Source organism: Hyposmocoma kahamanoa, unplaced genomic scaffold, assembly GCF_003589595.1.
Source record: "Hyposmocoma kahamanoa isolate Upper Pololo Valley unplaced genomic scaffold, ASM358959v1 78, whole genome shotgun sequence".
Classification (NCBI taxonomy): Eukaryota; Metazoa; Arthropoda; class Insecta; order Lepidoptera; family Cosmopterigidae; genus Hyposmocoma; species Hyposmocoma kahamanoa.
In genome coordinates, this window is record NW_020653945.1 from 14,344,442 (window position 1) to 14,358,823 (window position 14,382).

At 36.3% G+C, this 14,382-nt stretch overlaps 2 protein-coding genes across 2 annotated transcripts in view; one reads left to right on the forward strand and one right to left on the reverse strand.

The window, feature by feature from the left end:
* LOC113233378 overlaps positions 1 to 12,559 on the reverse strand; it is a 52,551-nt gene extending 39,992 nt beyond the window's left edge. Inside the window, exons 1-16 of the mRNA XM_026468501.1 lie at positions 12,417 to 12,559; positions 12,211 to 12,332; positions 11,063 to 11,215; positions 10,081 to 10,221; positions 9,757 to 9,828; positions 9,212 to 9,392; positions 8,473 to 8,559; positions 6,577 to 7,081; positions 6,324 to 6,496; positions 6,129 to 6,253; positions 5,237 to 5,412; positions 1,418 to 1,522; positions 1,166 to 1,326; positions 955 to 1,059; positions 417 to 587; positions 101 to 302 (exon numbers count right to left, since the gene is read on the reverse strand). Coding sequence (XP_026324286.1) covers positions 101 to 302; positions 417 to 587; positions 955 to 1,059; positions 1,166 to 1,326; positions 1,418 to 1,522; positions 5,237 to 5,412; positions 6,129 to 6,253; positions 6,324 to 6,496; positions 6,577 to 7,081; positions 8,473 to 8,559; positions 9,212 to 9,392; positions 9,757 to 9,828; positions 10,081 to 10,221; positions 11,063 to 11,215; positions 12,211 to 12,332; positions 12,417 to 12,450 — 2,513 coding nt within the window. The 5' untranslated portion in view covers positions 12,451 to 12,559. The remainder of the gene's footprint in view (positions 1 to 100; positions 303 to 416; positions 588 to 954; positions 1,060 to 1,165; positions 1,327 to 1,417; positions 1,523 to 5,236; positions 5,413 to 6,128; positions 6,254 to 6,323; positions 6,497 to 6,576; positions 7,082 to 8,472; positions 8,560 to 9,211; positions 9,393 to 9,756; positions 9,829 to 10,080; positions 10,222 to 11,062; positions 11,216 to 12,210; positions 12,333 to 12,416) is intronic.
* Positions 7,401 to 8,652, forward strand: LOC113233103. The gene is made up of 2 exons (XM_026468086.1): positions 7,401 to 7,642; positions 7,879 to 8,652. The coding sequence occupies exons 1-2, from the start codon at positions 7,504 to 7,506 to the stop codon at positions 8,424 to 8,426; spliced, it is 687 nt and encodes a 228-aa protein (XP_026323871.1). The 5' UTR covers positions 7,401 to 7,503; the 3' UTR covers positions 8,427 to 8,652.
* Positions 12,560 to 14,382: the final 1,823 nt, after the last annotated feature.

Here is a 14,382-nt window from a genome sequence, read left to right on the forward strand (position 1 = left end):
TGTAGCAGTGCAAAAACGCTCAGTGTCGGAGTTTACGCAGGAGCAAACCGTATTCTTTTATGGATCTTATTTGACTTTAAAATACGCAAGTAATTGTTACTATTTGCGTACGTACCCACTAAACATCCTTACTGGCTTATGAGTTTGAGGATGAATAGGTCTCCCGAAGTCGTCATAGATTACTATTTCTCCTTTCAGTTCCTTCTCAAAGTAACTGTCTATTTTCGTTGAAGTCACCAATTCAGACAGGCCCCAGTTCCCAATTCTGACAAAGTACAGACCCAACACAGCTTTACATAGCCCTGCGTGAGAGACATATTAAATAATCAACATACCTACAATCAAGTCCAGACCCCTGTCTGGAAATATACTAAAATTCAGAAATACAAATAGAAAGCTTCAATAATTCTGTTTACCCAAAACAACCAAAAAGAGGATAACTCCAGTGGCCGAAGACCAAGCGTCTAGTATAACACTGTCCAGGTATATAGTGGAGCGAGAGCGACGTGTGTGTTCTAGATTAGTAAGACCAGCCGCCGCTTGGCGCGTTTCTGTCATTTCACGGCATAGTAATTTTGGATCCTCGCCTGAACAGAAAATAAAGGCAGACTTAGTTTAATTTCTGCACCATTGTGTAAATTCGAATTCTTGGTGTAATAAGGTCACATCTGCAAAATGACAACTTTTCAGGAGAGAATTATGATCGAAATTAGTCAACTTTTTTATGCTTAAATAGGAGAGTCTCATATTATATAATTTGTTTCATGTAGTTCGTTATTAGTTCGTATTAATTTTATGACTCGTGCGAACGAATTTTAAAAGAGGTCAAACACGAGAGTAAATAAAGCTAACGGATGTATGCAAATTCCGTTTTTATTTTTAAAGATCTTAGTGTTAAGCAAGAAATCAATAATACATTGTTTTATACTTCAAAGAGGTGAAAAAATATCTCACTCAAGCAAACACAGTCACAATGAAATACACAGAAACAACGGTCGCCTTTTTTAACGGCTACGTCTCGTACTGCTACAGTTTCATCTTCATCGTTCACTAGAGCCACTGAAAAAGGTGATTTCCTTAGGAATTATCTCTCTCATATAAAATAACTAACAGTTTTAAATGTATTTTCAATAAAGTAACAGAAGGGAACGACGTAAATACTAACCAGAACAGTGCGCGATATCCACAGGAAACTCTACTGCTAATTCGAGACGAAGGTTTTGCGTATGCTGTGGAGGTAAAAGGATAGGTCCAGATGTTGCGCCTTCGTTATTCTTCTCATTGATCAATTCTGTCAATTCTGGACCACAGTCACGAACCATGGCTCTACGTAAAAAGGAATACATACTGGGTCAGTAAACAAAATCAATGACCATCAAAACATTATGTTAAATTATATTTTATAAAAAGTGCGTACCTGAAACCTGCGGAAGCTAGTCCTGTGTTTGTAGCTTGCACAGTTAGAACGGCCCGTGTTTTTCGTGTGTGATCTGATACAATTGTTGACAGTCGCCCAGAGGACCTACAAGATTATCAACATACAAGAAGCAGGCGAGGTAATGCGAGTTATTTTATCTCCGTACGCGATAGGGAATGAACATTTTGTAAGTTTTGAAATTGCTGTAAGAACTAATATAATTTCTCCTGATAAATATAGGCACACACATTTCATAGAACAGATTCAATAAATTCCAAATCAAGTTACAACGAATGCCAGCAATTAACAATAGCCATTTTAAGCTCACTTCGAACACATGGATTGCCTTCGTTCGAAATACTTAATAGTTATTAAAGTTTAATATGCGCAAGAAACAGCTGACTACAACCCGAATATCATTCCCCTTCGGAACCATCGATCGACATTCCCGATCGGTCCACTTTCACTACGCATCTATTTTACCAAACAGTAAACTACAAAGAGCGTGCGAAACAAATGCAAGTTGTCCTTTTTTGTTTCGTAATCCGTCTAATTGTCCACTCAACTCATATCGATTTCTTGATTTAACAAAAAGAAATAAAAAACAAACTGTCAGTTTTTTCATTGCAATTCTAAACCACATTACCAGCCATTGGTATTGTAGCGAAAATCGGACCCATGCACAAAGCTAAAACCACCTAGGAACGACTTTACCGCCCAGGAAGAATGACTATCCTCCCAAAAAACAACCTTAAGCTTCAGGTTTATACTGTACAGGTATATATATGTATATGGCAACCATGCAGTTAAAAATCTCATGAGCTGTGTGTACCTCTAAGAGTGGCACTGGAACACCCCGTCTGCATAGTTCTTCTATTATTATTAATTTGGCTTTCCAAGGTAGCCCTACATCACTACCTACAGTCAGTGATTTGATCTATTGTGATCTTCAATAATTACCTACACTGCGAAATCTGGACCAGCGTTTCCCAAAGTGGGCGATAACGCCCCCTTGTGAAAAAAAATGTGTGTAACGCCTCCTTGTGACCCAGAAAAAAAAATGGGGGCGTTGTGTAGAGGTTTAGGGGGAGATTTGTAATTTCATCTAGGAAGTCTCTTAGGGTCGTATTCCAGCACTCTAGTCAATACTCAAGTCAGGACTTGAGTATTGCAGTGAGCATTGAAAATCATACTCAAGTCCTTGCCATTAGGGTCGTATTTCCAGTGCTTGAAATCATACTCAAGTCTGCTCAAGTCCTGACTTGAGCATTGAGTAGAGTTCTGGAATACGACCCATAGACACCGACTGAGCTCTCGACTCTCGACTACAACTTGTGAACATCAACTAATATTCATTAAGAGATTGCTCAAACTAACTCGGTTCGATATTTCTCTCCGTGTAGTTCATATATCTGTCCTGTTTTATTGAATAAATAAAATAAAAGTCGTGTCAATCTGTCGCTCCGTTTCGAAATGCAAGTAGACACAAACAAACAAATAAGGCAACAAAAAAATAAAAAGGCAACAGACCCAGTTTCGCATTTTAATAGTTATTAGTATTCCTAGGTAGGTAATTTTCGAAGATAATAGACCGCGGGCAATCATGTTTTAACAGGTTTTTGTTAGATAACCCGATTTGTGCATTCGTCTATCAATCGGCTGGTTCATAGAATACTTGTTCTTACTTGTTGAGTACGATTGAGCATCGAACGGGATAAACGAGTTTATGCATGTTTGCCTTATTCCTGTCGGTGCGTGCTGCTTATGCAATCCTATATAAACAACGTAATATTTATTTTATTTTATTTTGCGGTTTCGCGCGTAATAGATAAGCAGTAATTAAGTTCAACACTTACTTACGTATTTCTCAAAACAAAACAATGTCGGTAGTAAAAAAGAAGAGACGGCAATACTGTGCGGAATATATTGAATTCGGATTCATTGAAAATCCCACAAACCCATCGACGCCTTTGTGCCTTCTATGTCTAAAAACATTTTCGAATGAAGCAATGAAGCCTTGCAGTCTTTGCAAGATCATTTGAATAAAATGCATCCAGATAAAGACAAGAATGTAGCATATTTTCAAGACCTAGAGAAGAAGCATAATACTCAGCCAAGTGCAGCAAAACTCTTTTCGGCGGCTGCTAAGCAAGATGACGACGGACTTCGAGCTTCGTACAATATCTCCTTGTTAATTGCTCAAAATTTGCTACAAATTTAGAGACCGATACAAAAGGCGAAACCATATTCAATACATTGGAAAAGTTTTGTGATGAGATAGAGATTCCCTTCAAAAATATTATATCAGTTGCTACGGATGGCGCTCCGGTTATGACAGGGTGCCATAAAGGCTTCATAGCGTACTTAAAAAATAAAATTCCAGATGTCCTTGCTGTACATTGCGTTATTCATAGACAACATTTGGTTGCTAGAAATTTAAGTGAACGACTATTTCAATCACTGCAATGTCATCAACGTAGTCAATAAAATCCGTAACAGCTCTTTGAATGATAGATTATTTCATCAGCTTTGTGTTACTGATGACGAAGATTTCAATCGTTTGTTGTTTCATACTGAAGTTCGTTGGCCATCAAGAGGCAATTGTCTGACTCGATTTTACAACCTGTTTGACTCTGTGATAGAGTTCTTCGAAATTAAAGATACAGAATTGCGCTCCAAGTTCATTACAACAAAGAATGATATAGCTTACGTGACAGACCTGTATAAATTGTTCAACGACATAAATCTCCAACTGCAAGGCGATGAACTAAATTTAATTAAAACAAAAAATGTCGTTGCTGCTTTCGCACCCAAACTGATTTTACATAAAAAGAATATGGGCAGACGTGAGTTTCACAATTTTCCGAATTTATCAGTATGCTGCAGTAACGACGACTTGTTTGCCTACTGCCAACATTTGGAAAACCTCCACATTGACTTCACCGAACGATATCAGGACATTTTGAACTTGGAATACCAGTCAACACAGCAATATCACCTCACCTGGAAGAAGAACTTAGATAATTGACAACGAATGAGGAAATAAAAATCAAGTTCAAAAATGGCTACCAAGAATTTTGGCTACAAAACCGATCCCACAATTGTACCCTGGATTGTGGTCAATCGTTCAACGATTCTTGCTAGGATTCCCATCGTTATATTTGTGTGAACGTGGTTTTAGTGCTGTGACAACGCTGCTTACTAAAAAGAGAAATCGTTTGCATATTACCGGACGTGGTGACTTGCGGCTGTTGTTGAGTAAATTAGAACCTGATATCAACAAACTTATTAAACAGCATCAGATTCATCCTTCACATTAGTTTTTTATATTAGAATCGATTATGTTTGTTTTATTTTGAATAAAAGATACTCTGTCTGAATACTATAAAGTTGGGTTTCAATAATCATTCTCATTGGCAGGTGTAGCCTGTAAGAGTTAACTTGACACCTGGGGGCCGTTGTGTACTACCTACTGCGCTCAGATCTCAAGTTAACTCTTGCGGGTAAAAGTCTCGTTTAGAATGAATGTTTAATCTCCGCTAATACAGCTCACAATAATTAATTGAATTTGAAGTTATAGTGGTTTAAAGGTAGGTGAAAAAATGGGGGCGCTAAAAAATAATTTATTCTCAAAGTGGGCAGTAGATAAAATAAGTTTGGGAACCCCTGGTCTAGACCAATAGAATTACCACAACTGTAGAATTTCTTAAGCCTTGATTTCTTTAAATAATATATAATACGCAATTATATTATTATATATTATTTATTTTTCAATTTTTTATAGATAAAGATCTTAACCACCGATCAGCTAGTACTTACCCGACCCGAATGAGTTGATTGTCATCAGCTCGAATTTCCACATCGATCTGTGCGCGATGAGTCCTTTGATGCGGCAAGGTTAAGAACCTCTCTGATCCATGGTTAGCTATGTTGAAATTGTCTATATTGCTTCCAATTAAAGCTCTTGACACTCTTACTTGAACTTTGCGAAAGCGCTACAATTTATAAATAAAGTTTGATGGTCCGAGTATTTGTATTTACCTATATTTCGGCTTACACTATAACAGTGAAAACCGAAAATCGGGTAAATGAAGCACAGCACGCCTTTTATAGGTACCTAAAATGTGTCAATAAACAACATCTTGTTGTGTGTTCATTGGAGCGTGCTTTTTAAGCCTTATTGTACGATTTTGAATGTTGGGAATGGCAGAAGAATGATAGTAATAACGTGAATGCTGCAGAAATGAGAACCTTGCACAATATGTTAGTTAATTATTCTGAGAGACAACAGAATGATGAACAGTGTGACATGGTGTGGTAGGTGATATAGTGATTAAGATAGAAAGGGGAATGCTTCGGTGGTTTGGACATACCGAAAGAATGGATGTTAGTAGAGTAACAATAGCACAAAATAAGGCGTATCTAGACGGAACCATGGGAAAATATTGTGCCAATAGAGATATCCCAACAATATTATGTATATAGTCGAATCGCAAAAAGCCTCAAAAAGACCAGGTCGTAAGCACCAACAATAAAAGAAGGTGTATGAAAAGACTGACGCGGTTGAAAGAAGGTACAGTGATATATCAGAAACGCAGCATGTACATACAGGTACGTAGTCTCTACCTATGTAAGTAGTAATAACTATTTAAAGATCATAGTGAAAGTTTACATGGACAGATTTAAGGACATCCTACGTTTGGTTACATACGTCTTTATACCCTTCAAAATTCAATGTAGAGTCAGTGGCGTTAGGGTTTCGTTTAAATATATTTACAGCATCTTCCACTCCAATAACATCTTCTATGGGCACTACTATGTATTTGTCGCTATAATCTGTAAGAAAAGATCGTTTCACAATATATTGTTACTTTGTGGTGTATTATTTTTACTTTAGTATTGTTACCATATTTTGTACTATCAGCATCCGCAGTAAAATTTGAATCTGAACCGAACAATGGTTCTAAGAGACATAAACTAGTTTTAGGCAAAGTGAATTCGTCCCTTCCAACATATTCGGCAGGCCGGTAATGCAAATGTATGCCTTTTGTTTTCCATTCGGGATTCGAGGTGCTAATACTGAAATTGTTTAATGAAAATATATAAAAGGCCAATAACTCGTCTTATTCATTTATGATGGATAATATTGTAGAAGTTACCTTGCAAGTTGACCGTTAGTTAAATCATTCCAAACTGTTTTACCATCGGGAGTACTAAGTTTCTCAAAAAGTTGCACTTGCACATTATACCAAACATTAGGATTACCGATTTCATATAGCGCGAATACTCGTTCAGGGTAGTCGAAATATAATTCTTCATCGAAAGCATTTTTAGGGCGTCTTCGTTGATCGTGTTCACTTTCTTGTTTGTCATTTGGCATTTTTGTAAAAGTAATTTTTTCTTTATTACCTTGGCGATAATTAGATGTTCTGTTTTTATTTTTATAATGACGTACACCAGTCTTTTTTTCTTTGTTTCTTAATAGCCTGTCGTTTGGCCGAGATTTTTCAGAGGAAGCATCGTCACTAAGTTCAGTATTGTCATCCCGGTGATGATCTTTTATTACGCGTTTTTTAATGTGTTGTGGGTCTTCAATAATAATATTTGGCTCGTGACGTTTTTTTCTAGTTAATGTATCATTATCGTTGAAACAAACTTCGTAAGCTGAAATTAAGACGATGTTCCAGTGGATATTTAGGCTATAATTAATAATTATAAGTAGTACTAGGTAGGCAATACTTATATTGGTTTAACAACATACGTATTTTATACCCTTTTTATTGATAATTGACAAGTCGAGCAAAATTCGCAAAAGAGTTAATGTAAAACTCACTGTATTCTTATCTACATAACAATTCTTAGGGTCCATGAATACGTTCAATAACGTTTAGCCAGCGGAGAGTGGACAGACGAGTTTCGAGGCATTCAACTTCGAGACAGGTACGATTAAACCGGTTTCTCTACAGAGCACTGTATAACACAAGTTGGGAGTAGCGCGCGAGGCGATGCGAGGCAAAGCGAGTTCGGTTAGTGTGCCCGGCCGACGTGCATACTTTTGTTGCAATTCAGTTTAACTAAAATGTACTATGGAAGCATTTATAGAAGGGGTTCGTGCACAACCTTGCCTATGGAATCCTTTGCACCCGGAGTATAGAGAAACACAAGTGAAAGATGAAGCTTGGCAGCATGTTGTTGATCACTTTAAGAACAGCGCGATACCTAACAGTGAGTAATAATATCTTCTGATTGACATAACAAATAGTGGTATTCCGGTTTCCCTATATTATTCACCATTTTTATTACATAATGAAGTTTTTAGAATTAAAAATAATAAATCTAAAAACTTAAATATGTTATATAAATTATTTTTAATTCATATTTAATATTGTTTTTTCATATTAAATATTATTTTTCTTTTTGTGTTGTAAGTATCATTGTTTCATTTTCGAATTTCCTTTTAGTACATGTGGCGAAAACAGAATGGAAAAAGCTTCGTGACAACCACAGGGACGCTTTGAAGAGAGCGAAACTTGGTAAAAACAAATTACTACCAGCTCAAATCACGACATGGAAATATGCTAAAGCGATGCAGTTTCTTGAACCACATATGAAATATCGGATCACGGAAAATATTGAGATGGAGCCTCCTCCAGCAACGAGCTCCAAAAATTCTGAACATGACGTTTCTACCACGAAAAAATCTGATACACCTCCATATAAACGAAAGCTAATTGATCAATCAACAACATACGAGAGTCCGAAGATCCGACACGACATAGACGCACTGGAGTGTTTTTTTAACTGTATATTTCAAAGCACAAGAGAAATGCCACAATGGATGCAAACGCAAGTAAAAAAGAAAATATTCGCTGTAGTCATAGAGGCCGAGGAACTATTGTCTTCACAAGAAGAGATTTCTAAGGAACATAATGTAAATAATAGATTGTCAATAGAAACAAAAATAAAATGTGAAGTTTTTACGGACGACAGCTGTGATAATGTGTATTAGAACTTGCGTAATTAATTAGTTTGGTAATAGTATAAATATCGCTTACAAGGCGCAGATTCGTCCTCAACTAAATTGCCAAGAGAGTAAGCTATTGTGTTTTGCAGCGGACGTTTAACACTGAATAATCTTAAACCTGTAAACGACGTATAAATTTAAGAATTGCACGTTGTTGTTAATAAAAGAAAAGTACGTACGTATCTACCTATAATTGTAAATTAATGTTCACGACCACAGTATCTAATATGTAGTAGTTTCTAAATAATAAGAATAATAATGTTTATTTATAATTCACGTCACGTCACTCATACCGCTGTCGGAACACCTTCCTCCATGATCTACCTTGGCAAACTTGGAAGTCCCTAAATAGGCTGCGGACCCAAGTCGGCCGAAGCAAGTAATGCACGGGTGGGGTTACAGCTCGGAGAGCGCATGTCCGTGTGGTGTCTCTCCCCAGACAATGGCACATCTTTTGTCCTGCCCTGCGTGTCCCTACACCTGTACACGCGAGGACCTGTGCAACGCCACTGATAATGCTACCTCAATCGCTAAGTATTGGTCCTCACAAATATAAACGTCAGAGTCGACACGCCAAAAAAAGGAACTCATAAATTGGTTACAATATTTTTATAAGTCGAAGTATACAATCACAAGATTATCCTGCCTTTTAAACTAGGGGATTCTGTATCTATGATAGAAAACAACTGAAAAAAAACCTATAGGAATTACATAAAATCTGAAGAATAGTCATCTACTTCATTCTATGGATAAGTAAAAGATTATCATACCACAGTCTTTTGATATCATTTGTTTTTCATAACGGGCGGCAGCGACATGATCATAGGGTCTTTCATGGTCAGCTATTTTAATTGAGAAGCTATGTCGTGCGGGCTCGTCGTGCTCTAATGTAAATACAGCTGGTTGACCCCAGTCGTTTAAGGCATATTCTGTGTCCCGCTGTGCGCGAATCTACGATTGGTGCGAGAAGGAACCAGTTGAGTTCGTAAAAAATTTGGTAATACCGTAAGTTAAACATAACATCGTCTGGAAGTGTTTTAAATACATATCTACTTTAATAAGTAATCTACTTTAATAATTTTTATTTTGTCTGGTTTCGTAATTTATTTCACAATAAGCCGATCAGACGCCATTTTCCTTTTCTTGACCGTTGATACCAACATTTATATTCGGAAATTAAATGATAAAACCTGTGACAAAGCAACAATCTTAGCACAAAAAAACAAGCAAGTGTAAAAATGATATTATCCAACTGATACACATTAACAGATAATAAAGGATTATCGGTATCACTAATTAAACTATGGAAGCTAACCAAATTGTTGCCATTTTCTATATCAGCTGAATATTTAACTCTTTCCGATTTCGTCAATATGCAGTTGACAGTCTGAAAATATTTATAAATATTGTTGTAATATTGTTATTGATACAAAGACCGAACAAATACAAAAAAAAACTCCTTCAATCTGACAGGACTCGAACCAGTGTCTGTATCTCTAATCGGGGCTACGGACTTGGTATTTGTTCGGTTTTTGTATTATTAATAATAACAATTTAACTAGTTAAGTATTTTCACCAACAATGTATAAATATGTAGCAAAAACATTATCATGATGTCGATTAATTACAAATAACGTACGTCAAACCTATTCAACTTATATGCCTGGAGCGGCGCCTCTCGGCGCAGGCGCAATATGTAAGGATTGAGCAATCGGACGCGCTTTCTTTCCGGGCCCTCGAGGACGTGGTCAATGGGAATATATTCTTCAGCCGGAGTTTGCTATATAACGTAAAAAGGAAGTCTGTAGTAATGCCGCTAGCCAAAAATTTACTTCCCAACTTCGTTGCTTCGTTGTGAAAAAGTGTAGCGTTGAACACTGATCATGTGTGTTGCAACTCCAACACCTAATAATGATTCGTATATACGTCTCACGGTTACGGGATACGGAGGGAACGTGTTTGAGGTGTTGATGAGTGTTGTTGAGGGAGGATATTTTACTTTACGGAGACATTATTTTTAAAAGTAGATAAATTATACACCATTCAAAGACTTCTCAAAAGTTGCTTGCCTCATTTAGAAATCGAACCGACCAAATGTGAAAAAATAACAACTGTATTTTTCTGATGCTGATCGAAAGGGTTCATTATAAGGATTAATTTCTTACAACATAGTATTTTAAGTAACAGGAACACAGTTCAATCATACAATTTATTAAAAAAGAAACAAACTTGAAACTGTCAGTGATCTACAGTAGTTGCCATCAATTTATCAAATGTTGAGCCATCTTCTTTTTAAAATGTGATGCATCTGTATTTTTTTCACATTTGGTCGGTTGGATTACTGGATTTAAGAATGAAATAATGTTTGTATAAAGCAAAATATCCTATCTACGACATTTAAAACACTATCCCTCTGTATCCCATAGCCGTGAGACGTCCCGCGTATGCGAATTTTATTCATAATTAAGTGTAGGCGTTGCGACCTGATTCATCACATGATCACTGTTAAACGCTAGTTAAAAGCGCACGTCTTTAAACCGGCCCTAACGCTTGTTATTAGTAATTATAATCGGTATTTCGTTAAATACCGAAAATTTCAAATTCTTTATTCAATACCTTACCGGAGAATCATCTTCAAGAAAACTAAAATTGGGTTCGCTCGCTATCTTCACGGTCAAAGCAAGTTTCTTGTTGCAATCGTGTAAAGCATTGTGTTTGAATCGTTCTTGACGCTGAAATCGTGTAATATCACTGTCCGGTACCTCTTTTCTTTCCTAAAGAGAAAAACTGCAAGTCATTTTAAATAGACTTCAAAAAAAGAGGAGGTTCTCAATTCGTCTATTTTTTTTTATTGTTGTTATGTTACGCGATTTGTGAACCAATTTTAATGATTCTTTATTTGTTGGAAAGAGGTTACCTCAGCACTGGTCTCATTTAAACTTGAAATATTCCACCTAGGGATAAATCCGGTTTCGCGCATTTTCTGGTAACCGATTTCAATAAAAGTTGGCAAATAGATTTTATTATAGAATATACTTAAATAGAGAATTTTGAGGTCGGTTTTTTTAGTACCCTGTGCTGAGATTATAAAGGATATAGTCATGATACCGACCCCTGTATTACCTCTAACTCGTTTCAAGATTTTACACTTTTCGAAAAATTTGCTAGAGACAAATGTGTAATTCGTAATAGCTCACTGTAGCTCAAGAATAATAAAAGTACCCGCCCGCATGTATTATTCCCGCACCGATACCTACCTGAAGGTATCATTTATTTACTCAGCATTGCCTAAAGGTCATCAGATTGAAAAGATATTAAAGAATTGGGGAAAAATAAATATAATGTAAAGAAACAAAATACGTAAATCGCGTAAAAAGTGTGAAAAAAAAAATTACCCGCCATTTTTTTGTATTTACCAATATCTATCTGGACATAAGTGCAACCCAATGTGTAGAACGGTCATTCTCGGACTATGTTGACTAATTTCGTGGCAATTTTTGTTATTTAAATATTCAAGTATATTATCGTGTAATTTATTAAATAGCATTTCACAAAAGAATACTCGAATATTAAAAAAATCGAATTTAAGAAAATGACTGAGAACAACGAGAACAACGTTCGTTTGTGTAAGGAACAACACGCATTTGCTAACCACTGTGACGTGGTCAGTGCCGATCTAATAAGTCCCAACAAATGTCACCTGGGGTAACTAATATTTAAATAAAATACTTTGAATACCTTCCCGCATTTTAATGGATGCATAACTTACCATACAGTCAATGAAAACGGCTCTAACTTCGACTTGGGAACTTTTCTTCTTAGAATCTACGGAATCGTCCATGGCTACAGAATCAATGATAGGGAATTGAATTAAAACTATTACAAATAGACCTGAAAGCAAAATAATATGAAAGAAAATTCTTAACAATTACAAAATAAATAAGGAAAATAATTATGTTAATTAAAATTACTTACATGGGCTTGAAAACCAACCTGTACTCTTACTCATTACTAAATTATTAGTGCTTATATAAATAATATCTTTAGTTTTATTTTAATCACGATCTATCACCAATTTTATTTTTCCGACAATCAAAATTCAAGGAGAATATAACCACTGAGGATATGAAGGTACTTTTTGAGATAAGCTCAATGACGTTATACTTACATTAGCTTGTAAAAAGTAATTTAAAAAAAAGTGCTTTAAGTAGGTATGCCTTTAAAATATAGAGAAAATGTATAATAATACCCTTAGAGGATGGAAAAAAAATAATAATACCTAGAGGATGGAAAGTATTTGTAGAAAAATGTAACCAGTCGAGTACCTACCTACATACACTTTTGGCGCCACACCTTCTGATACATTGTCTATGACAAAATTGTATTAGCCGAAACATCTCAGCCTGTCTAAATGTTCAGCGCTCTATCTTTGAGTACGACCCGACGTCAGCTATTGATCTAAATAACTCTTTCTTCGCTGAACAGATATAATTGGCAATAGCGCCTGCCGTATCTCCCGGCGTGCAACCCTCAATAGCATCATGCGCCGGGCCTTAGCTATCCCATAGTGCCCTATCCCATCTCCAGCACAATATCACTAAGGCTGGCTCCGCAGCTGAGCTGGCGAAAAGAATAATAGTAATAAGTACCAGGATCTCGGCTCCGACTACCTATTTACAACATTTGGAGTCGAAACCCTTGGCCCGTGCGGTCCCAGTACCCTTCATCTATACAAAATTTTATAGAAAAATTAATTGACTGTCTGGAAAATCCAAGGGCCGGCTACGTAGCTACCTTGCCCAACACATTAGCATATCAATACCAAGGGGGAACGCTGCCAGCATCTTGGGCACCTTGCCGCGGGGACCCAATTTTATTCATATAATTTTAAAATTCTAGTTTTGCTTTCTAGTAGTTAAGCTTTTATTGTCTTTTTTACCTTACCTGTATATTATCTTAATCAAATACTCAAAACAATATTGGCAATTGCTCCACCCACAAGAGCATAATTCTAATCTAATTATTGATATCACAATTTTCTCGCTCACCAGTTCGGTATTGCAATTAAAAAGTTATCCAGTTAAGGTTGACTTTAGAAAATTGTATTGTAAGTGTGCCGTTATAATTACAATACCCCATTTTAAACACTTACCTATTATTATTTTAAGTTAAAAAGTAAAAAAAGCAGTACACTTCTTGGAATAAATAAAGTAACTGGTCTTTAAGCAGGCAACTGACCGGACATTTTATCGTAACGTTCCATTCGTAGCGAGCTAAGTCGACGTCGACCGACCGGTATCGTCCGTTTCGAACTCTGTGCTCGACCGTGCACCGCGTTCGCAGTCAAAATGTCGGATGACGAAGTCGTGATTATATGGATCTGAGATTTTACTCAAGGCTTACTCCAAATGAAGAAAAAAAAACATTCATAGGGATTCGTCAAAAAACCGACAACTAGCACACGGAGGTCGCGACGAGCGGCTCGGCTCACTGTACTGACTATACGAATGCTCACATGTTACGCTGAAACATCGAGTACTGAAATGAATTGGTCTGTCACCACCTTTTTCTTTACAAAAGCTAAATAGTGTCAAAGACCAAGTTAAAATACAAATTTAAAATAAATACTTCGAAAATACGATTCTGAAACTAAAAAATAAAAAACAGACATCTTGTACAATTTTTAATCCAGTTGATTGATCAGTATAAGTATTGACAAGATCACAATTCAAACGAGAAAAGGAAATACTTGAAGCAAACATTCACTTTTGACTATCTTAAACACTTCAACGGAATCACAATAACAAATGGTAACAACTCCCTTTCTCATTTCAATTAACAACATCAAGTTTGTCATGCCGCCTCCTTTACCAAATTCATAGAATCGTATCACATTTATAAATTAAAAATACTGGGAGATCACATTATAGATTTCCTTCGA